At 40.7% G+C, this 25,773-nt stretch overlaps 1 protein-coding gene across 1 annotated transcript in view; it reads left to right on the top strand.

Moving 5' to 3' along the window:
- npr2 (natriuretic peptide receptor 2) overlaps positions 1 to 25,773 on the top strand; it is a 49,353-nt gene that overhangs the window by 13,445 nt on the left and 10,135 nt on the right. The window contains exons 6-15 of the mRNA XM_031855619.1: positions 3,198 to 3,333; positions 4,424 to 4,508; positions 11,229 to 11,349; positions 12,567 to 12,641; positions 13,662 to 13,739; positions 17,573 to 17,677; positions 19,060 to 19,131; positions 19,897 to 20,056; positions 20,176 to 20,331; positions 22,192 to 22,360. Coding sequence (XP_031711479.1) covers positions 3,198 to 3,333; positions 4,424 to 4,508; positions 11,229 to 11,349; positions 12,567 to 12,641; positions 13,662 to 13,739; positions 17,573 to 17,677; positions 19,060 to 19,131; positions 19,897 to 20,056; positions 20,176 to 20,331; positions 22,192 to 22,360 — 1,157 coding nt within the window. The remainder of the gene's footprint in view (positions 1 to 3,197; positions 3,334 to 4,423; positions 4,509 to 11,228; positions 11,350 to 12,566; positions 12,642 to 13,661; positions 13,740 to 17,572; positions 17,678 to 19,059; positions 19,132 to 19,896; positions 20,057 to 20,175; positions 20,332 to 22,191; positions 22,361 to 25,773) is intronic.

Below are 25,773 nucleotides of genomic sequence, written 5' to 3'. Positions count from 1 at the left end.
CTTCTGGTCGGGGACATTTGTTGCATGTCATTTCCCATCTCTCTCTCCGCACATATCTTGTCATCTCTGTACACTTGCTATCTAATTATGGCATAAAACAGCCCCAAAAACAACCTTTTTGCTTTTTTCAAAAGAGGTCAAAGTTCCTGTGTGTTAAATGCAGAACAAGCACAAGCAGTTATACATGAACTAAATAAAACAGTCTACAACTAGTAACAAGACTACACATTTTGAAGGACATTAAATTCACATTTCGGTTGATACCAGAAAAGAACTGTGGTTGAATTATAAACATTTTAGTGACAATAATTACTTTTGCGCTTACATATCTACTCATAATATTTATCAAGATATGAACATAAATCATGTGTCCTACAAAAAAGTCTTTGTTGTCATTTATCCCACAGGGGAACCTTTTGATATAAACTGTAGAACTTATTCAGGAATCATTTTCAGTCTCAGTATGTAGAGTTGTCGACACAAATAATTGACAATGAGGGCTAATTCACTTCATGTGTGTCTTATTACTAATTTTAAATTCTAAATGTTTTCAGCATGATATGCGTAGTTCCAAACCTCAGCCTTTGCTTGTCTTTGAAGCAATGAAAGCCTATGTATATTACTATCTGGGATATATTCTGTTGGTCCGGACTTCTCTAATGATAAGATGCATAAAACCTCAAATTTCCCCCACAGTCCAATGAAAATATTTGTGTATGTCGCGCTCTGCAAACAGTGTTGTGAACTGCACCAGTGTGTGTGTTTTCTTTCCTCTGAGGGGAGAAGAAGTGGGTTAGTTGTAGACTTCAGTTAGAATTTCATAGCGGTCCTCAGAGGCTGTCAGCGTGACCGCGTGGTCTAATTTATCCTCGGCTTTTAATTGGTCCATTTATATGGCCGATTGACCCGAGTAGCCAGCCGCCTGGCTGAAAAATACACAGGTCAATTTCAACTTTCAGAATCTCAGACTGCTGAATACAATAAAATACAATATCAGTATCAAAATGACTCAGGCAGATTGTTTTGATGGATTACTGACTATTTATTTTTTGTATTGTTTGTTATCTTTCTGTTTTTATCAAAGTAAATTTTCAATAATCTGTCAAATTCATGACTATCCTGTATGTTACCAATTAGGGAGAACAGACAAAATGAACATCTTACATTACTGTTCAATTGACATGGCTATCAGCATAATAAACAACTGAAATGGAAAAAAGTCTGAGAACATGACTTTGCATATGATTACCAGAAGAAAATATTACTCAAACTTGGTTTTGATCCACAGTGGATAAACAGGTGTTTTAAACATCTGTACACATAGTTACATGATCTTACTGTCAACTCAGTTTACAAAACTTATTTCTGTGAGGACAAGAAAATAGGGAAATACACTATATGTCCAAATTCCTCTGTGATTATGTTTTTCATGGTTTGGACGAGGCCCCCAGTTATGACCCCCAGTTATGACAAATCTTAATAGAGTACTCCAGAGATTGCACATTGCACTCCTGTAACATTGTTAGGCTCACAATGAACCGTTAAAATCAATGCAGCAAAGATATCACCTTTTTAATTCCACGCACAACTTGACAAAACCTGGCGCATACATTACCCACGATACAACACAAACGTTGACAGTTCTATCAGGGATCCGGCTGTGTTATGCTCGTAGTAATGTAACCCTGAACTGCTAGCACCAAGTAGAGATGAGGAGCGGCCTACAGAGGTCTGCTGCGCTCACCTCTTTCTAACTCCAAACCCTCAGATTTGTTTTCATTTCACACTTGAAGTCTTCAGCCCCAAATGACAGTAACTTAAGCGACATCACTTGAGGCAATTTATCAGACTTCACGCAGCTCCCTTTCGGAGTGACAAAAAGCTTTTTTTGACAACTTGGTACTCTCCAAGACCTGTAAACAACCAGTGTGTACAATTGGTGGAGTTCCCCATTAATGTTAGAGCATATAATGGTGTTTTAGGTAACAGTGTGCACATTCCTGTTTCGACATAACGATGCCCCCATGTTTAAGGCCCCATAGTGTGCGGGTATTACATAGTGTATATTACAGTATATAGCGTAGCTGGCAGACTTGTAGGCATTAGAGGGTTTAAAAGTGAACACAAGCATGAAGTGAATTGTTGGAGGAGTGCAGTGCAGTAAACACAGGCTTCTGAACTGAGATACTGCTGCTATTTCAGACGGTGCTCCCACTGCCCCTTCGCCCGTGACATTCTGCATTGTTTTGATGACCCTACGTCAGGTCGACTGCCTTTAAGGGTCTTAGCAGAGACGACGCAACACGCTGGGAGCCTGGGTGGAAAACATAAAAGCACCTCCGGGCTAGTTAGAAACACAGGAGTCATGCTACATCAAAGCAGAGCAGGAATAGTGGGGAGAGAGAAGGGGACCGAAAATGGTGAAACAAAAACACAAGATTGGTTGACGCTTCACCAATCTTGTGCGCTGAGAAAAGTTGAAACCAGCTCAACTTTGATTTACAGTGCGTCACACAGCGACAAGGGTCAGGCGTCAGTTTGTAGCTTCATGTCACCAGCTTCCATAAGAAAATGACTTGTGGCCTGTTACTTGAAGGGCACTTAGCATAAGAGTCTACAGCCATGCTAGCAGCTCTGTGAGGCACAGCAATGCTTAGAGCTAAATGCTAACATTAGCATGCCAACTAACATTCTCACAATTACAATGCTGCTGTAACATGCTGTGGTTTACAATTTTTACCATCTTAGTCTAGTGTGTTAGCATGCTAACATTTCCTAGTTTACGCTAAACAAATTTTTCACTGAACGACCAACATTGACATCCCTGGGTGTTTTTGTTGTTCGGCTAAATTATGAATAGCTGTTTAACTTTGTTCAATCACAGATTCAAATAGTGATTGTAGTAGTAAATATATAGAATATAGAACCAGGAAAACATTAAACTTTTTCAAACCAATGACAGAAACCCTCTTTGAACAGTGCTAATGTAACAAGCTTTGAAGCGGCTAGCCTGGAGGTGACATCTGCACTCTCTCTGTGGTTGCACAGCCAATGAAAAACAATGTTATCAATATTGTCCTCAACAATAAATGTATAAATGTCTATAGGAACATGCTGTGAAGTGAGCTTACGGTATAACAGGCTCAACGTATTTTATTTTCACCCATTTAAATGGGCATTTCCCTCTGTGTTTGCAGCTGGTTGCGTACTACAATGGAACCACCAAAGACATCATTTGGTCCCAGACAGAGAAGATCCACTGGCCCAACGGGGGCCCACCGCTGGATAACCCCCCCTGTGTGTTTTCCACGGACGACCCCTCCTGCAATGATGGTATGTCAACAATTAAATCTGCCTGCAGATGATTATACCTGTGTCTGAGGTGAAATATTCTCCAGAAACAAGCTACATAAGGTTGACTAATGGACACACTGATTTCAGGAAATTGCATGAAAAGAGTTACGACAAGGAAGTTATATGTTTTTTCTGTTGACTTAGAGTGCTCATCAGATGGATATTACAGTGCACTAATGCTTTGTTTATATTATCGCTGTATCTCTACAGGGACTGGGATATTTTCATGGGTGCTGTGATGATAAATGTGTTGTTTTTCTTCAATTTCATCCCAACTCTCCCTCAATAAAGTGAAAGAGCAAATGTAGAAGTGTAATATTTGCTGGAGTAACAAGCCGTGTGCCAGTATGCTGTAGTCGTTTTGCTAAGCTCGGCTGAACGTTTCCTGGCTCAGCCTGGTCTCCTAAAACATGTTCTCTAACAAAGAAACTGCATTGTTTATTACGTTTTGAGGGAAACATTTTCTTCCGGATCACGTTTGTTTTTAATGCAAATAGGTTTGTAATCATGCTCCGCAGAAGTCCACGAATGGAGGAGAGGTGGTGGATTGGTGACTCAAACATACGTAGGACTTTTACCCAGGAGACCCGTGTGAAAGCAAAAGTCAACCTTGACTTATTTATTAGCCATGATGGCTGCATATCGTGACCTGTGAAAATGATATGCTTTCTATGTTATTTCCAAAAATGTATAGATTTACACAGCGACACAAAACGTGGACCTGCTGAATAATACAAATCTTCAGTTCACTGTTTTTATGAATGCCGAGAAGTGAAATATCCTCTGGTGTTCTCTCATGATGAGTATCATATCTTGTGATTTACAGCAGGTGGTATAATTAGTCTCCATTACGGCTTTAAATACATATCAGGAATGCCAAAGCTGTGTAATTGTGTGAAATTGTTGTTGGTATTTGTGGTTGACAGATTGCTAAAGCACTGCAGCTGTACTTCAGGAAGTCACAGCTGTGTCTTTAACAGCACAGTGTTCTTCTTTCTCCTGAATGTGGACATCTGTTAAACATGTGAGAGACAACTGAGTGTGGAATCCTTCTACTCCTGCTTTCCAGGTCATCTGCCAGTTTTGGGTATTGTAGCTGTGGGATCCGGCTTAGCGCTCATCATCTTTGGAATCTCCAGTTTCCTCATTTACAGGTGAGTTTGATCGCACCGAGCTGATGCTCCCTGTCTGTGCTCAACAACAGTAGACATGGCAGAGATGAGCTTTGATCCTCTCAGAGAGAGAGAGAGGGAGAGAGCGAGGGAGAGAGCGAGAGAGCGAGAGATGCTTGAAACAGAGGTTATGGGTTTTGCTGCTATAGGTGCCAGTGTGATATTTACTCAATTGTTACCACAGCAACGGCTCAGCAGGTGGCGGCGTAAAAGCAGCGGCAAAGTGTGTTGAAGCTGCCAAGTGAGCTCGTATACGGGCCTAGAACAATGCTCACTGCTATTCTCACCAAACGATCATCAGTGCGCTCGTGAAGTTACGTTTCCTGTGCCGGATTAAAACTGAACCACCCATTTTGATAATTCACACACTGCTGATGTCAGCGTGCCAGTCCTAAAAGTAATAGTTTGCCTATGCGGTAAAGTCATTTTTTAAACGTGCTTCCAATGCAGAGCGACTGTTTCAAACATTTGGTAGAGTTTGTGTGTTTTCTTGTGTTGTTTCCTGATATACACTGACAAGAAGAACCTCAAGTTTCTTCTTCTTTTTCACAGTTGTGGTATTTCTTGGGGGAAGGAGATCTAATTTATCCAAACTGAGGGTCTGAGAATAGAGGGTGTCATGTGCTGTAAACATTGCAAAGGCCTTGAGGCAAATTTGCGATTTTGGAATATAAAAATTGAAATGACTTCACTTTATCGTGGCTTCAGACACTGAGGTCATGTCCTCAGTATTGTTCCCCACGTACATTTACGATCTACAATTACAAACGTGAAGTCTACACATTTATTTTCACATTTTCTTTTCTATATCTTTCAATGTTTCAATGCTAAAATGTTTACTTTTTTATCTGCATGAACCCTTACTGAACAGTTAAAGGCACAATGAGTAGGATGTTCCTAAAAAACAATGTATAGACACATACAAATTGATCTCTCTCAATCATCACTTATGACCCACTAGGAGTGTGTATTTTCTTATTTTGCTGTGTTCTGGACATTTCTGGGCTTTAACCCATATAAAAACGTAGCGACCAGGTGCCAGATCGTAACACACTGCCAAATAAACGCAAATATAGTGATGTGAAATGTGCAAAAGCTTGTTCCAAAATGTGAGTGAATCTGGGGTTCAACTTAACCCTTGCTGAGCCGGGGAGGAAGGGCCAACTTTGAATGTCGTCTTTACAAACCGCAACCGATAAATCCTACTCGTTGTGCCTTTAATAGAGAAATGGAGGGGAAAAAAGCTTCTTGTGGTTAAAGTAATAGGATTGTGTCCACTTGCTTCTTGCTGTCATATACGGAGTTGTTTTGCAGAGTAGTCGTTAGTTGAATCCAAAAATCAGCCATCAAGAATTGAATTGAATTGACAAGAACAACATCGGGTTACAACATAGGTGGCATCTGTAATAGAAAACCTGCAGGCTGTGTTTTACTGCATATGTGATCTAGATTGTTTAGCTAAAATAAATTGAATTCACTAATTGTAATTAGATGTTTAAATAAGCGTCAGCATTGCCACCCCCGAGCAGCTGTGTATCTTTTAGTTAAAATAATTGCCTGCCTCGTTTCTAATGGTTGTAACTTTGTGCACAGCATTCAGCTGTAAAAGGAAATTCAAATGAAGTCGTTACTGTGTCTCAAGTGGCACAGTTTACATGTTGTTTATGGAAATCACGATGAGGATTGAGCCTCATTTAATTACACAAGAAGTTAATCATGCATGCCCGTAGCAATTAAGCTCCTGGAAGGATTGCTAAATTCTGGGTCATGTCATGGCTGAAAATTAGCATGAAATGAAAGAAAATTCTTGTTTCTATTTTTCCTTTTTTCCTCACTTCTTCAAAGGTGTCTTTACATAGGCGGGTTAATCATGTTCACGACTAACAAACTATTATTTTTATCTAAAGGAGGAGCTGATTTATATTTCCCGTTCTCAGCTCTAACTAACAAAATCACACCGGTAATCTGATCACACTTCTAGTACTGACTATTAACACAAACAAGTGTTAATCACCAGCCAATCAGAATGGATTTTGATCAGAAGAATGGTGGAAGACAGACGAAGGAGCAGCTAGCCGCCTGAGGTAAATCCACTGAACCTGAATCTGTGTTAATCTTGTTAAATATCCAATAAGCGTGTGCACTTCATTCTGAAAACATTGACATCTTCTCTGGTTTTTTTTTCAGCTCACAGTTCAGCAAGCTCAGCATGGTTTCCTAACGAGCTCGCTAGTTCCCTTGGATTCTTGGCCAGTAAGTTTTGTGAAATATGCTCTTCTTTTCTTTGAGTTTTGTTAAAAAAAAATCTTGGATCCAAGTGTAACATTTGATGACTTATGGCAACAAGTGTCTATTTCTGTTATGGGAACCCAACAGGGAAACTCTGTGATGCATTTTTGATCCTGACCCACAGATTTGCTCCAATCCAACTATATTTTGCTTTAGATCATTTACATAAATGACAGTTTTATGTATGGGAAGCTATTTCTCACAGACCTGAAAATATTTAGCTTTTTTAGGTTTTGAGTAGACCTCAAGTGCCTAGAGACCGTGAAACTGTAAATGTAAACCACCTGTTCGAGCAGAAGGGATAAAAAACACCATCAGTAGAAGTTTGAAATGTTTCTGTGACGGTTCTGTTTGACACCAGAGGCTAACGACTGCCTTCCTGTTTTTGCAGACACCAGTGGAGCTTTGATGACATAGAGGCCGACAGCAGAGCTGTTTACACCGTCTTAAAGCATCCAGCTGCTGAGAGGCCTCCATGTTCACTACTTGACCTGTAAAAACACCACTAAACTATTTTTAAAACACTTTGGAGTTTTGTCACTGTTAATAGTTATTCTCAGATCGATCAGTTGATAACCCAGAGTTTCTTAACCTCGGGGTCGCTTGATATGCATAGGGGGTTGCAATTTATAAGAATGATATATTGATATGTGTTTTTACATATATATTTTCAATAGAAGATGTATCATTGTTTCTATCCATTTTATATTTGCTGCTGCTTGTTTGTATGTTTTTTTCAATGAAGACAAAGATTTTATTCTCATATTAATTAAGTTTGTATTTATATAATGTGAGTTCTGAATCTAGTTCACAGGCCATAAAAGGTTAAATACGCACCAAAAAATACGCAGCCCAATACTGTGAACTTATTGATGTATTTTCTATCAGAAGTGGGTGGCTGGTTGGATAGTTGTGGGGATATGTTGCTCCTCTGACATGGTACAACTAGCAACTATTGCCAGTGTAAAATGTGCACCATAGTAAAATTTGGTGAATATAAAACTTAATAAACAGCAACCTGTGTATTAAATTGTCTGTTTCATTGTATCAATTTGTTGTAAAAATATATGCGCTGCAACAGACCATTTAAATGTCTTAATAAGTCATTTAGCCTCAAATTCAGCCTTTTAAGTCCAACTTTTTCTTCAAAACAAAAAAAGATTTTCTGAAAAACTCTGGTTTCAAGAGTTCTAGAAGTAAGACAGAATAGTGCAGGGGACCGCACTGGTATATTTTGGTTGCAACAAGTTGATTACAATGAGAAACCTGATTGTACGCCGCAAAAACATGCGCTGTACACATGCAACACTGTCAAAATGAAATAATGCTCACTGATTTCTACTTTTCATGGAGCAACGTTAAATATCGTCTCGCAGCACTCAGTAGATTCAACCCGGTGGACGTTCGGCAGCTCTCAGTTGCTGTTGAGCGAGAGGCTGGAGTCTGGCTGGTGTGCAGCAGCAGTGAGAGGGGATGTTGAGCAGAGCAGCAGTGGCTCTGTTGTTTTAATGGAGGGGTTGGTCCAGCAGAGGTATTCACATATGGGACTTATGAAACAATAGGCCCAGTGTGGAGCCCCACACTTTGCCCCTCTGGCTGCCAGAGGTCTCTAAACGAGGCTCCTTAAATAGAAACATACCTTTTTTTTTTTTGGGTGGTGGTGGATGGGGCTGGAGGGCACCAATGGTTAAATGGTGTTTCCTGCCCTCAAAATGGTTGCACATAGGCATGGCCTGGAGTATTTGCAGATTAAAGTTACAGGATTGACACTGTTTCCCCCCGGTGAAAACAAGTTTAAACACGTTTGGGGCCAACTGGTATGGTTCGGGGAAAGGCTGAAATGCGGTGATATGCAAACACTTCAATAATTTCCTGCAGCCATCTGGAAGTGCTTTACACCTTTTAGATTGGGTTGGAATGTATGGCCTCTGCTCGTTTTTCATTTCAAGTATTTTAAACTGAAAGAACCCCCCACCTAAAAAAAAATCTCCGGAATCTGTAGTAAGAGTTCAGTCTGGTCTGGAATGCCTCTTCCCCTCTGTGGTGCTCGGGGTTTGCCAGACAGACAAAAATAACACTCAAAACATGTCAAAAATATAACTGACATGAAAATGACGAGATGAATTAATCTGTTCAGGCTGCAGACAGTTGGGGGTTGTTTTGCATTTTGTAGCAGTTTCTATCCTTTTCCACCCTTATCCACCCACCCTTAATTCAATTCACCATTTATGAGACAGAATTGATTAGCAGGGAACAACTTACCAGCCAAAATGTATTTATTGTTTTTACTAACCCTGCGCATAACATAACCTGAAACTAACTCAACATAACATAACATAGCAAACCTGAGATAACGTAATGTAAACTTAACATAACATAATATGGCCTAACACAGCGTAACATAACATTATAATGCTACTACAATAAAGTAACATAACTTGATCTAAACCTTGACCTAAACTAACATACTGTGATAACACTCGGAGTAAGTGCCCTCAGAGAGCACGGACCTCCGCCCAGGCGGTTTTGAACCGTTAAACAATAGTGTGTGTATCTGCCCTGTGACGGGTTCTTTGCCCCGTGCTACACCCGTCCGCCAGTAGTTTTGCCGCAATCCTGCTGACAAACAAACCGAACCGAAAACATAACCTCCTTAGCCGAGGTAATACACTGAAATGTAACACAACGCAACATAATGTAAAAAAACATAATACAACAAACCTTAGACAATGTAGTTTAGGTAACGTAATGTGACCTAACCTCACCTAGTGTAAAATAACACACCTACCCTAACCCATTCTCACATTATAACATACGTAATGTGTCCTAACATGACCAAAGGTAGAATGCTGCAGGGATGACATATTTTTTGTCCAACAGGAAGTTAGCATCGCAGTGGTTCCCTCTACAAGAAGCCGATGGGATTGTTTCATTGTATTTTGGATTATTGCAGAAAATGAAATTTTTAGCAAGATAATCCTCACAAATGAACACCACTTCTATTATTTCTGAAGCACGAATACAATTGCCAGAAGTAAAAAGCTAACGTTAGGCTACAAACCAACTACACCACGGTCACATGGACTAGTCGGCGTGGTTACATTTAGTAGTCTCATTTAGCCACTTGTTAGTTGCCTTTTTTAAGACATGTAAAAGCTTGTTCGTAAATAGTCGTAAAACATTTGTCGTCACTGAGCGAGTTGGACATATTGTTACAATTGCTTTGGCTCAGTTTCAACGATAGGATTTCAATCTGCAAAACTGTTAAAATACAGACTTACCAAATGTTTTCTTTTTAATTCATACATGTGTGACTTTATATTTAAAACACCAAATCACATGCTCAGTCAATACAGCCACTTCATATCAGCACAGTTCAAATGCTTGTTAAGAGACGTACAGACCAATAAATCCATGTAAGATGTGTCTCATTCCCTTTCTTACGACTTGCTGCCACTGCAAAGCATTTTAAAATCTCATCTAAGGTTTATGTCACTGTTGCCTAAACTGTGATTTACTGCTTTATGCTTTCCGGTTGTGCATGATTAAATCTTAACGATTAAATAATGACTACATTGTGAGTTACACAGTTGTTTCGATGTTGTTTGTATTATTTTTGAGGCAACGACCATTAAAAACTCTGTTGATGAGAATTAGTTAGTTGACTGCACTATTTGAAAATGGTAATGCTTGACCTAGAAGACATCTGTAAAAGACATTTGATGTTGATTTGACAACATTTTCTGAACATAAAGTTACCTATTTTAAATCTGATGATTCCACCATGGTTGTTTACAGTGTAACGTTGCGTATTTTAGCATTATGTTTGAAAGAAAGAGCCCTTTGTCCAGGACAAAAAAAAAGTCCCCTAAAAACTGAGTTTTCTACTTCATCAAAGTTTAATAAGTAGAGCATATGGCCCAATGAAGTTAAGATCTAATAAAATGCAAACACACAAGCCTCCACGCATAAACACATGTACAGTCAATGCATGCAAATGTTGCACGTGAAGCGTTCTGCACTCAGATCTGAGGCTGTTATCTCAGCAAATACCAGCAGAAAGATGGAGATACTGCACAAGCACAATAATTAACTCTTTGTTTTAGGTGATTTGCCAGATTAAAATCCATGTTTTTTTTAAATGCCATGTACTTTTTCCTGAAAATACAACCACGAGTCAACAGACCACCTTGCCTCTGAAGGACTTTTCTTCATTTAATTTGTAAAAAGTGGAATTAGAAAGGCCGCTGCAGCCAGAGAGTTTAGATTCAACCCCGCAAAGTCATAATTCTGTGGTAAAAACATCAGCTCCGCAACAACCCAGAACCCAATGCACTTTACGTGAGATTGTTCCTTTGTTCTTTGTGCTGCTGTCCTTGTTGACTTCACCACCTGGTTTTTCCCTTTTCACAGGAAACTGAAGCTGGAGAAAGAGCTGGCTGGAATGCTGTGGAGGATTCGGTGGGAGGACCTTCAGTTCGAGAGCCCCAATAAATACCACAAACGGGCCGGCAGTCGTCTCACCCTCTCGCAGGTAGAATATCTTCTCATTGCTGTACAGACAAAATACAGTGAAAATGTGCAAGTGAGGTGACAGGAAACAAACGTACCAAAGGGGTTCATGGCTTCTGAGAGTAAAAACTAAAGTCATCCATGTAATCTCTTTTTGAAGCATTCAGCTCTGAACACCTCTTCATAATTCTCAGCTTTATACCTTCTTTCATTCTGTCAGTGTAGCTGGCCCGGCCTCCAATGTGTGATTAACAAGTTGTTCTTCTGGAAGGTTACATTTCATGTCTGCCAGTGGGAGAGACTCATCACTGGGTGCCCAGCTTCCATCACACAAGACTGTATCGGTATCGAGATGTCACTGCTTTAAAATTGGACCCGCCAGGAATCGAAAATGCTGATGTTGACATCTTTTGAAGTTTTGGAGCTTCACCCTGCTTACATGCTGTGCGCTGTGTATTAACAAGCAGTTTGAGGTTCTTCATAGAAACAGAAAAGCTGCGGCCCGGAGAGGGTTCAAATCCTCTGTTAGTTCACACATTCCTGAAAGCTTTCCCGGCGGTTTATTGAAGGTAGCTGTTTTTTTTTTTTTTTTGCGGTGGCAGACTCATATTAAATGATTGTTAAAATAAGCCCCCGTCTGGCCCCGGTCCCCACATATATGATCCATCATCACGTTCTTCAAGTATCAGGTTCTGTTTTCTGAGCGGGCTGATGCACGTCCTGCGGGTTGCGCTTTTCGACCCACGCGTGCAAAGTGTTCATGAAAAGCACATGCGCACACCTTTTTCATTACTGGTTTTCCGTCCGCTTCCCGGGATAATGTGCGCGTGGAAAACGCAGTCATTTTCCAGACCGATGTATTTTCCAGGGTGCCGTGTGTTGCCAACATTTGCATTCTATACAAATGTGTAGCTGACTGTGCTGGCTGTCTGTGTGCAGTGCGCCCACTTGATTTTGATTCACTCTGTGTTGCACTGCAGACATTTGCCCAAGGACTCCAGTTGGTGTTATAAAAAATAACTGGAAACAATTTATTTCCTCAAACATAAGCGAAAAGGGAATTTCATGTTACAGAGAAAAGTGCTTTGGATGAGAATGTCAGTGGATGAACCCTTTTTAGGAAGCTTTGTTGCAGTGTAGCAGTCTTAAATGACCAATACGTAATCCTCTGCTCTAATCTACACACCGCTAACTGACTTTATTTTTTTCTCTTCTCACTACTCCTCACCACCGTCTCAGAGAGGCTCCAGCTACGGCTCCTTGATAACTGCCCATGGAAAATATCAGCTATTTGCAAAAACGGGCTATTTTAAGGTAAGGCTTAGTGAGTTCTGACATTTTCAACTCCTGCGCACTCCTATCCCACCCACACATGTGCACACTCGCAGAGAAAAGCCGGAGAGCCGGAGGAGGGAGAAAGAGAGAGTGTGGGCGAATTTCGGTAGTTGTGTTTAATGTGAGCAGTAGAATGTGTCAATTTTCTTCTTCTTCTTTTTTTTCCCTTTCTTTCTTTGTTTCCACACTCCCACCTCGGCAGTCTGGACATGGCCGTCAACTTGTTGCTGCAGTTAATTTATCCGTTTAAGATGGAGGAGGTGTGAGGAAATGGGAGAAAAAAGAGCCTGCTGAATAATGATAATGTGTTTAGCTGTATGATGCAGGTTTTATATAAGCGCTGATGTCACGGTATACAGCTTGAACGTCTCATGGATCATTGGGGGTACTGATACACTTCTCAAATTCCATACAGGCCTGAGGTGATAAAATCTGACACCAAAGCTCAAACACAGAGAGCCTCAACAACCAAATACTGGAAAATAACCTCTGAAATGAGGTGTTTTTTTATTCAGCAGTCAGAAGCCAAATGCATCTGCTCTTGTACATATAGCGGCCGTCATCAGCTCCTGACTGTATATTTCCTTTTGAATAAAAGTCACAGCTCCCACATGGACTCACACACATTGGTTTCATATAGTCTCTACATATACATGTATAGCTGCTCTGAGATATTATACTCGCTTCTTTCGGTTACTGATCGTCACATATCAAAGTGACAGAAACAACAATTCTTCTCCAGCAGCTTAAAGAAATAGGCCCCAAATGTACCTGTACAACCGCAAGACGCTGTTCTCTCCTCTGAATGCTGCTTGAGTTCCTCTCTCCATTCTAATGATCCTTGTTTGCACTTTTTATATTGCTGCTGTTGTGTTCCGGCTTTATTTACATCTAGATCGAAGTGCATCCTTGAATGTCTTCTTAAAAAGCCTCGTATAAAGTGAACCTTACATCCTCAGACTGCATTCATTGCTCTGTTTCTTCTCGCGCTGCACACAGGGGAACCTGGTGGCCATCAAGCATGTCAACAAGAAGAAGATAGAGCTGACCAGACAAGTTTTACTGGAACTCAAACATGTAAGTGTTCATGAAATGTCCTATAGTAGATGTATTTATCCTTTTACAGGGTTCAGAGGATTATTTGGATCATCTGCAGTAGGTCCAAAATGCAGCTGCAAGGCTTTTTTTTATATCCCTTCACTGGTTTCCAATTACAGTTCAATACAGGTCAAATTCCTCGCGAGGAATCAAATTGATTGCTCCAGATTGGCTTCCAAGGATGAAGGAATATTTGCTTTCATGGCACCTAAACTGTCGTTCACAATCCACGCTGCTACATCTGTATTTTCTTTTCGACATTTATTTTAAATTAAACTATTTTAATTTTCACTGGATTGTTTATTTTTCCCTCATATTCTACGTTTCACCACTTTGTAACTATGTTGAGACAATGTTCTACAAATAAAGTTATTATATTATTGTAAGTACCACTCTACTGCCAATCTTTCCACTTGTACAAAAGATACATCAGACAGCTAATACATCTGCTTACTTAATATTTTCATACTAGAATGAAATATATATATATATATATATATATATATACACACACACACTTATATATATATGTGAAAGGGGTTGCTCATATTGACCCCCAACGCTTCAGTTCCCCTCAGCTCTACAAAGCATGTCTGCATCTATCAGTTCATTGTTTGGGTTTTATGACCCACAGCTTTACTGAACTCTTTTCTAAATCTCTAAAAACCCACTGTACACTAGCTGCTTATCACCAAACAGCAGACAGACGATGTAAGTGGCGAGCTGGTGAACATAGTGGAGCCTTTAGCAGCTAAAAAGAGTTGGTGCTGACCAGAAACAGAGCCAGAAGAGAATGAATATTGGACTGACGATATGAAACTCCAAATAAAAGATAGTGTTGCCCTACGTTAGTTGAATGTGTAAATAAAAAAATGTTCGTCAGTCAGTGCCGTGCATCCATCTTCTTTCGGTGATAAAAAATCGTGTGGTACAAGTTTAAGGAAAACAATTTCAGTTGGTTCGTCAATCCACAACACTGACGCACAGAAGCTTGTATATCCGTGGTCCCCAGAGGATTCATTCTGATGTTTTTGGTTACCACTCCACCTTTTCTCTAGTGCCACAATAAGGTTGAAGTGTCAGTTGAATTTGGGGAGCTCACTCCTGCAGCCCTGAAGGGGAAGTGTTTTTCTTTTAATGACCTCATGACCTTTCCTCTCGGGACAAAGTTTATATCTTTAGCTCTACTTCTGGCATTTCACTAAAATACTTCCGTCCGACAGCTTTGTACTTTGGGATGTAGCAATACATCTGCTTTTTCACTCGCAGTTGAACTTTTAGTCTTTTTTTCGACAGCAATTGGCCATGAAATCCATCTGAGAGGTCGTTGGTTTGTGCTGTTGTTTCTGTGCTCAGTGTGACGAGAGTCATGCACAGAGACCTTGCGGGTGAATCGTAAAAAAAACCAAAATCCATCTCCATCTCAACAAGTTGTTCATTTATTCATTCACTTAAAATAAAACACCCATGAATTGACAATATTGTCCACTGCAGGGGAAAGACCTTCATACAAAGTTCAATCTCTCCACCTGCTTTACTAAGCAAGCTCCTGAAAAGGCTCAACATATTGGCATGTTGTTTTTACTCAGTTGGACAGTTAAAGCTTCTTCTTTTTTTTTTTTACCTATTTGAAGGAAGTGGGAGCTAGCTCCTAATTAGCATGTTCGGCCAGTACCACTGCAGGATGTTGCTTGTTAACATCCTTAAACTGTCTCTTCAACATCAGCAGCAGCTGGTGATGAAAAGGTCCCTTCGGCTGAGAAATATTTACGAGAGAGCGATAAGGAAGCTGAGGGAGAAAAATGTATGTGGTTCGGTGATGGAAACACAGAGTGGCACAGGGAAACCCGTAACTCGGAAATTTCATGGGTGCTCATGAACAAGACTGAAGCTTGTGGGAAAGATTTTTGGCCACTTCTTCACTTTTAACATTTCTTGGTCTCTAACTCACTTTAATCCGAGTCAGCTCTGTATTTTCTGGTCATTTTTTTTTTTGTTCATGGAGGAGAGCAGTTTAGGCGTCTTAGGATGCCTCTGTGGTCTCTCGGTCAGTCAGCAGGCACACATGAGAGAGAGGCTTCTGTCTGAGCTGGCAGTCACTGAGACGCCCCGGGGGCTTGATCGGCTGTCAAACCTCAGCTCTTGAAAAAGCCAACCAGATGGGGGAAGAGACGGGCCTGCCAGTGGAAACTTAACCACTTGTCTTCCAGCACCCCCCCGTTCCCCCCCCCCCGGTGGATCCTCTCCTCCCCCTCCACACCATTGTGCAGCAGGGGAAATTAGGCCAAAGGGTAGGCTAACATCTCCGGAGCCGTGAAACAGGAGCGACTAACTGCCTGCTTTTGGTGTGAGAGCGCCTGTCCCTCAGTGTGATCAAAGAAGAAAAGCACACTGTTGAAATAGTGAACACCGTTTTTTAGAAGTTTCATGCTGGCCCCAGAAAGATTGCCCTTTTTTGTGTGCTGCTTCTGACAGGACCGAGGAGGACACGTGCATGTCATTTGTTTCTATGACAGACTATTGATCCGTCTTGATCACTTCACCACAGACATCTCTGTTTTCATACTTTTCCTATTCAAAGTAAATGATGTTTCGTGTGATTAGTGATTATTGTCCATGTGTTAGGTTTTTAAGAACAAAGGATGAGAGAGCCTGCAGGCCGCAAGTACTCTTCTGCTGTGAGCTTCTTACTGCGCACGCGCATCAGAAGAATGAGCTGGACCCGGTTCAAAATTAAAACAATATTTAATGTACTACACAAAGTCACTTACAAACTGAATTAACTATCAATAGTAATGTTCTCGAGAGCAGAGACCACATACACGCATCTCCTCACAGTCCGGCGCGGCCAGTTAGCTGAAAATGAGAGCTGCAATGATCTGAGGTAAACTCCCTAAAACATTGTCTTTTGTATCCCCTGAGAGTCGGAAAGTGTCCGATACTGTCATAAAACGTGTGAATGACCCTCCATGGCGATTAGTGATTGGCTTCATTTGAATTCTGTCCCCTCCCATTATCGATCCCTTAGCAAAACATCTTGGCTCCTCGCAAAACATCTTGGACTCCTCCTCTCTGTCCTGCTGGTCAGCTTGGCATTTGACCGTCCCACTGGCCCCATCCTCCATCGATGAGGTCGCCTCCATTTGCTGCTGCATGTCTGACACCTCACTCAGAATCCCTATCTGACCCTCAAAACTATTCTTAGTGTTTTAATACCTACAGTGACTATACTTCTATGATTTAATACATTCAATGAGTTAATATACTGTAACATATAATATCCTCTATAAGTAAGAATATTGTAAACCTATAATACATTCCATATGGAAACATATTGTGACTAACATATTTATTATTGTAACACTTCTACTCACCACTAGGGGTGTTATTAAATCCTACTAATAATGCGTTTAATACTGAAATTCTCCACAAATGTAGAGAAGTCTTACACGCTCTGCCTGCTCCGCTCTGATATTCCTGCTCCGAACATCCTCAACGCATTATTTTTTTCATCATCCTTCGCACACAGGCTCATTCATAACCTCCAAGGGCAATTTATGCACATGCACATGTTTCAACAGGGTGCCCTGAGCAGGAATGCGTCTCAACACGTAGAAAAAGACACCGTGCCAGCTAGCCGAACTGCAAATAGACTATTTTGATGAACTGCTGGCAGCGTTATTCTCCAAACTTTGTATATAAATGAACCGTCAGTCCTCTCCCCCCGTCCTCTGTTTCCATGGGGTTTGGGAATGTGATGTTTGGAAAGAGTTACACTCACAGTTGCAGCGTGTTTGTGTGGTTATTTTCAGATGAGAGACGTTCAGTTCAACCATCTAACCAGGTTCATCGGAGCCTGCATTGACGCTCCGAACATCTGCATCGTAACAGAGTACTGTCCCAGAGGCAGCCTGCAGGTAATGTCTTTGTGAACAAGAGCAACAACATAGCAGTGTATTTATATGTCTGCCTTAATCAGGAAATATGTGAAAGTCAAATCATTATTTCTTTAAAAAAGCCTGAGAGCCATAATGTGCCACTGTACCATCATCAACATTGATTATTTAACGAACTAGAATTTCTTGAAAAAGTTTAAATTCTATATGCCGAAAATGGAAGGGACATTTTGGAAAGATGTCCACGTCTTTTGGGTTATGTACGGTTGGTAGAAACAAAACAAGCAATTTCACGGTGTCACTTTGGGCTCAGAAAAATTCAGATCAGCATTTTTCACTGTTTTACAGACTGAAACTGATGAATCAATAAAGAGAATAACTGTTAGTTGCAGCCCTGTACACGTGCCACATTGATTTTACATTCAAGCAAACCTCTTGTTTCTTGGCTCATGGCCAAACTTCCCACCAAATTTCATTGAACAGGTTTTTGACTTTGTCTGAAATCAGGAGCGAAAACATATCTTTACATAGATAACGTGACTTCGGTAATGACTTAATGCATTGTCCTTAGCTTTTGTACCAAAAGTAAATGTGAGAGATTTTGTCAGGTGGGAGTTTCGTACTCTGAAACAAACTGCAAAGTTGCTCAGTGAATGATACACTAACACATAAAAAGGTGCCGCCTAATTAATCACTGAATGAAAAGTTTCCAATATAAGCCAACGAATGGACTTTTCTTGTTGCAGTTCTTTGAGAGTAAACAGCTTGTAGCATAGTAAACCTGGTCAAACTGCTATTCCTGGCAGTGTTACTCTGCCCACAGAGCTCTACAGCACCAAGTGAAACCACCTTATTTAGTCTGGTGAGTTTACAGCACATGGTGAGCTCACCTTTGAAGTGTGACATGTTTTTTATCTTTGTGTCGTATTCAATCTTTTGCGATCTGTATTTTTTTTGTTCCAAAGAGAAGCACACGAGGCCTTAAGTGAACTTTTTCTTGGCCTGCACTCTGTCTTCCCGTCCTTAAAATGGACGAGCTAAAACACGATGGGAAACTCAGTTCTTTGTCACTCACACTTAGAGAGAAACGTCCGTGTCAAAGGCAGATTAGCTGCTACTGCTGTGGCTGGACGTCAAAGCATGGACCTGGATTCCAGTAACTGCTCGGCTGCAGGGCATTTGAGGGTTACGTCCTGAAGGGGCTAAATATGTGAACCTGAGGGTGAAAACGAAAGGTATCTGGACTGAAGGTGGTTCTGTGGTTCTGTATTTAGTCCCAGAATATATGCTGGGGCTAGCCTGGTTGCTGAGAGGCTCTTGGAAGGAAGATAAAGCAGAAACTACAATTTATTTATGTATGTAAAAATATTCTGCTCCATTTATGACTTGTTTTTGTTTTCCAGGACATTTTGGAGAATGAGAGCATCAACCTGGACTGGATGTTCCGCTACTCGCTGATCAATGACATCGTGAAGGTACGGGACTGAAATCAAGGGCAGGACAATCCATTTATATAATGCTTTTGTATAAATGTTGGCAAAGTGGTTGCTTTTCAATGTTAAATTCAATGCTTTGTATGCTAAAGACTGACGAAAAAAATGTCTAGGTTGCCATGGTTTCACATGGAAAGTTTGTGAAAGAGTGATTGAGGCAGAAACACAGAGTAAGTGTGTGTTTAAAGCACAGTACGGTTTCTGACACTACAGTAAATAGTGCTGTTATATAGTGTAAATTAGGAAAGAAACATCATCATAAACTTTCCTTTAAGCCAATCAAAACTAATCAGGGATTTACTTCAGAAGATTATCTTTAATCTGTCCTCACAAAGAGGCTGTTTGTCTCTCGGATGGACTCGTTACTGCACTACGTGCGTGACGAAGCTCTCCGGCTAAATTTCTCCACACAGATAGCAGCGATCTGCAGAGAAGAGGCGCCGGTGAAGCTCTGAGGGATGTTTGACTCACCGTTTCCACAAAATATTGAACGCGAGAACCATTCAGAACCCGCAGTCCCTTTCCCAAAAGAATTAACAGTAATTTCACAGAAATTCTCCCGCGACTGTGCCATCCTTGAAACAGGGCCTCTTTTCAAAGACCTTCAGCATACATCCACTTCACGTCAAAGCGTATTACTTCCATATGTCTGGATTTGTGTGTTTTTAATGTATGATTTGCTGTGGAGAAAGAAACCAGGAGAGAGAACACCCCTTAATGCTTGACTTTAACGCTCCTCTCCACCAGGGAATGAACTATCTCCACAACAGCTACATTGGCTGCCATGGAAATCTGAAGTCATCTAATTGCGTGGTGGACAGTCGATTTGTTTTGAAAATCACGGATTATGGCTTGGCCAGCTTCCGCTCGTCCTGCGAAAACGACGACACGCACGCACTCTATGCAAGTAAGTGGAGTTCGTGTACTCGGTCACAGCACTGAATCTTATCGTTTACAACTAAAAAACATTGATTGCTGTTGTGCTGCAGACATTTTTATGAGTGCTTCTGTTTCTTGGTTTGTCAGAGAAGCTTTGGACGGCTCCTGAGCTGCTCATATACGACCGCCATCCTCCTGAAGGAACTCAGAAGGGTGACGTGTACAGTTTTGGCATCATACTGCAGGAAATAGCCCTGAGGAATGGACCTTTCTATGTGGAGGGCATGGACCTCAGCCCCAAAGGTAAACACAAGTGTATTTTATAGGCCTCAGGGAGGTCAGCTGACCACTGGGATCCTTTCAATCAAGCATGCAGCAAACTAACTACGACATGAACGCAAAAGGAAAGTAAATCAAACGGATAAATCTGCACAAGCATGTTTTGTGTCAGTAATTCACAGACAAAAGCAGATCTCTGTGACATTATGAAGCCTCTTTATAAGAAACTAGTCTGAGAAATGTTTCTGAAGACAGGAGGACAGAACAGACGGAAGTTCACATAATAGTAACTTCATTCATTGGCTTTTTCACTGTGCTTTCAAAGGGGACCTCGGTAAGGTCAGACAACTATATGCAGCTATGTACACAAACAAAGAACACATGTTGGCCAGATGTCAAAGGCAGGTGGAGTCTGGGACAAGAACATATGAGAACAAACCCAGACAAAGCACAGAAAAGGCAATTGAATAAAAAAAGTATAATTAATTAAAGAAAAGAGTATAAAATGTCAAAAGAGGCTCTGCTTTGTAAAACTACTGTTTTTGTCAATGAAGTCTTTTAAGAGAGCGATATAAAGGCTTCAGTGAAAACATTATGAATTTCTTGTACACTTAAACTGATCGATTTATTTAGGTGGCTATGATATGTTTTGGGTGCCCATCCACTGCTGCTTCACCTTGTCGTCAGACAGACCACTCCGGCGGGGACCTGAAGCCGTTATGTCACTACAGACATTTTACCTCCCAGAACACGGGATTATACATACAACCCCACTTCAAAATCTGAACTAACCCTTTCAGTTATTTCCAAACTTATCATAGCTAACATTGACTCTGAAGCTTTATCTCTGATGACACTTTGGCTCTTCCATTTCCTGTAGACGTGTTGCATTTTCTTCACCAACATGTACTTTCACCTCCGCTGCCGTTTCCTGCTTAGTGATAGCCGAAAAACTTATAAAACAACTCAAGATCAGGAGTTCAAACACTCCTGGGGCGCATCCTCCATATGATGACTTTGATGAGCCTTTTATTCACAGTCATGCTCGATGCTGATTGTACGAGTGCATGATAATTATCCATTAACAAGCTGAGAGCAGTGAAAGAATGCACCTGTTCTCCAGTGTCTGAATGTGTCATTTTGTGGTTTAAAAATGACTTTCACGGTGATACTAATACCAGAAACGAGAGGATGTGGAGGAATCATTAAGGGAAGGATGTCTCTTTCAAACTTTTTAATTTATAGGATTATTGCATCAACCGAAGGAGAACTGTGCAATGCTGAATATATTAAGGCTCACTCAGCAGAAAGTAGCACATCAACAGAAATACAGAACTTTCATAAGAATATCAATATTCGTGAAAAAAGAAATCCAGAGTGCAGCATCTACTGCATTTAATAAAATCACACAAGCCGTGACGCCAAGCTCGATACCACTCTCATGTCTGTGCGGTAAACGAAGTACCGCCTCGTGACCCACAACGCTGTAACTTGGAGTCTTATCATCGCTTTGAGGTTGCCAGGCAAACCGCTAAATTTCTAACGAACAGAGATGAGAGTTGTATCAATCTTCTCATTTCACTCTCAGCAATAAAGTAAATAAGCATATTGCCAAAATGTCAGATGTTTCCATTAAACAGGTTGTGCTTACCTGAAAAATTCAAAATAAATACATTTGAAGATACATTGGTTTAATTGGACAGAGATGCCATTAGAAAATGTTGCATCAGACTTCAGCGCTGAGGATTGCTGTATTGTTAGGTGTTTCAGTTATTTTGTCCGACCCACGTACACACATTTTACACAGCATGAATGATGAATCATATAAGTATGTGAAATGTAAAAATGAGTGTTCTCAACACACCACACCTTCCGTCCTCTCAGAGATTGTTCAGAAGGTGAGGAACGGTCAGAAGCCGTACTTTCGGCCGACGACAGACAGCAAATGCCACTCGGAGGAGCTGACCATCCTGATGGAGGGCTGCTGGGCCGAGGACCCCGCGGAGAGGCCCGACTTCGGCCACATCAAGATCTACATGGCCAAACTCAACAAGTGAGACTCACACTCCACTTCTTCTCATTACCCAGTCACATCAAGCTTTTCCTTAAGGAGTCGGCAAAAACAACCTCAGAAATCCAGACAACTCTTGATTTTGTAAACTGGCCGTTTATGTGACAGAATGAAATTATTCCAAAACACTAGGAGGGGGAAGCACTCTTGGTGGAGATAATTTGACAAATTGAATTTGACAGAGTCTGTCCTTTCTCAGACTATCAGTGTATTTCCTGCCAACTCAACTTGTGAACCCCATGTTGAGAATCTGTCGCCCTCTGAATGACGTGCAAGTTGATACATTAAAGAGATTCAAAAAGACAAATGGGGAAAAGAATCATCTTATAGAAATCACCATGACAATTTGGGATAAAAGGTCGTTTGTAATTCCTGACAGGCAGCTCTTGTCAGGAAGTGCTCTTTGCTGCCTTTCCGTCTCTGTGTGTGTGTTTGTGTAAGAGAGGGGAGTGTGTGAGTCCATGTTTCTGGTATTGTTTTGAATGATCCTATAAATCATTCATATGCACATTTTGGTTCTGAGTTTTGTGTCGACTGACACAGGAAGGAAGGCACGCATGTCAGAAACAGTTAACGTATGAAGCATCCCAGCTGATACAAAGTGACACTAGAACACACACGCACACGCAAAAAAACACATGAAATACTAAATGAATAACACATTTTTGGATTTAAACTATAGTAGGAGCTGTTTGGGAAAGTGTGAAATGATATGTACAGATATAATGATGAAAGGTTCTTTAAAAAGTGCTGAGCCAAGCAAATTCAAACCAGTGAGACGAACACAGAGAAAAGAAGAAATCTCATCGTGTGAAATAACCAAAACTTTAATGACTTTGGCAGAAGCTAGTGTGTTCATGTCGGACCCCATCACTCATAGTGAGAACCAAATCGAGAAAATACGTTTTCAGGGCCTGCAAAATACTAGCGAGGATCCCAAAGGTTTAAATAAAATAAAAATTTGGTACCGAAATGTGAAGAAAAGTGTATCAAATTGAGCATAAGACATCTGCAATATTTCAATTTGATACAAAAATGTAACCGTAAGGTTGAAAAAGTGAAATATGTGATTCCACATACAATGTGGGAAAATATTGGTAATTTTTTCAGCTCCAAAGGGAATTTTTAAGGAGCGCTGAGAGAATACAACGATATGTTCTGCCAGCTGCTGTCGACCTTCCAGGCCTGTGAGTTGTGACATGCAGATCAAAACACTGGTCACAGTTCATTACACTGAAAGGCAACTTGGAGCTTTTCTGCTTCTAACATGGTCATGGTGTGTAGTATCTAGCTGAGCTTAAGATGGAATTATACTTCTGTAGTTTAGTGCTGGTTTTCTCTTGACGGGCTATGTTCGGCTTTAATTGTATGCAGTTATTGGTTTGCATTCTAGGACACTAATACGGTGCAAACAATGGCCGAAGCAATCATGTTGACATTCTGTCATTCACCATAATTAAGAGTGACAATCACGCTGAGCAGGAGGTGTGCAGTGGAGACGGCTTTGCTAGATTTGTGTTATTGAAAAGGAGAACATCACCCTGCCCGATAGTTGTCTACACCATCAACAATATCCACCGCCGTAGGAAACTGAAGGAGAAAACACAAGCAGTCCAAGCTGACCAATCACAGCTCCTGAGGTCTCTACATGACATCTTGAGCACAGACGTATAGTCACAGTATTTATGCGCAGCTTGTTCGCACCTAACAATACAGCCAATGCACCATTGATGCTTCCAGTTTGTCTTTCATGCCTGTTGGAGCTGGTTATGCAATATTGTTACGATTCATTACCTTTGAAGGAGACCTCGCTGTTGCCTTTACAATCAGCACAGATAACACTCAGCTCTGTTTGGCCAGAGCGTCGCAGCAAACTTAGCTTGCAGAGCTCCAAAGTGCACTTGAAACAAATAATCCATCACAGTGAAGATTTCATTCATTGCCTTTATTGTTTTCATCGAAGTGCATTACTGTCACCTCCTTGTCGGTGACATCAAGGCCGCTCTCATATCAGAGATTTGAGAGTTGGGTGTGAGAGACCGTTACATTCATGAGCTACATTTTTGTGAAATCAAATCCATATGCTGCATCGCTTTGTGCAGTGCCGTCTTGCATAATAATGCTTGAACTTCAAGGACAAACAACATTCACCAGAGAGATGTGACAAAAAGGCAACTGTCATTTCTTGCATTAAAAGATTGCTGTATTCAGTTGATTCATGGGTTTCAGACTACTCTCTACCTCACCAACAAGGAAGAGTTTTCAATACAGTTACTGCACACAATTGCATTAAGATGAAAGCATCCAAAAGCTGCGATCCTTTAAAGCAGGGGTATTCAATTCAAATTCAAAGAGGTTCAGTTAGAGAGACTTTCCTCATACAAAGGTCCGGAACATCACAACAAACTAACTAGCACTATGAATGATTCAAGTAGCAACACTGTATGTAGTCAACAACTGACTGTCAAATAAAATAAAAAAAAGTTCAATTATATTATGTATCAACAATATTTATTGTCAGAACTGGATGAATTATAAATAATATGTACTCAAATAATACATAAATGTTCTTTGTAATGTTCTCAAGTAAATTAAGGGCTGCATTGAAAAATAATATACATAACAGAAAGCTTTTGAAAAATGTTCATCATTAAATAAAGTACTTCATTTCAGAAAGAATTATATAACTGAACTGCCCTGCACCATTAAATTCAGTTCATTCAGGTGTTAAGTGATGTCACCCAAAAGAGCCATGATATTATATTTTTCTCATCTTCTAAAAAGAGATATTTGTGTGCAGGGACTTTATCTGTGGTTATTAAACCACTTGTTTCAGCTCTATTCCTCTCTGCTAACAGCATTGTTGTTCTCAATTATCTATCTGTTGTAAGTCCAGGTCCGGATACAAAGGCATCTGGGTCTGGACCCACCTATTAGTGACCCCTGCTTTAAAAATAGAACGAGCATGGCAGCTGTACATAACTGCAAATGAATGTGTGTTGATTTGGTGGAGCAGCGATCTAAAAACAGGTGGTTTGGAAGGGACTCTATAAAGAAATCTGTGTGGTTGGTGTGTCTGACCTCTCCTCTGTTAGCTGTGTAAGTCAGTGCAGGATGAGCCCAGTGATGTATAGCTTTCCATTTGTAGCGGCTTGGAGCAGAGTGCTCTGTATGATTGACATCCTTAGAAGCACTCAAGGATGCTCCTGACAGCTGCATGCAAAAGCACCTCCTCGTTTGCATGATGCCCGTCACCGCTAAAGGCCCGTGCGCTAATGCTCTGTTTGCCGGTTATTTTCATTAGGTAAATGTATGTTGTTGACATGATGTGATGGATGGGCTGTTATTTTTAGTGTGTGTGTATGTGTGTGTGTGTGTGTGTGTGTGTGTGTGTG

The sequence above is a fragment of the Anarrhichthys ocellatus genome, unplaced genomic scaffold, assembly GCF_004355925.1.
Source record: "Anarrhichthys ocellatus isolate YVR2014 unplaced genomic scaffold, GSC_Weel_1.0 scaffold16, whole genome shotgun sequence".
Lineage (NCBI taxonomy): Eukaryota > Metazoa > Chordata > Actinopteri > Perciformes > Anarhichadidae > Anarrhichthys > Anarrhichthys ocellatus.
The sequence above is the reverse complement of the archived record's forward strand: the minus strand, read 5'-3'. Positions and strand labels throughout refer to the sequence as shown.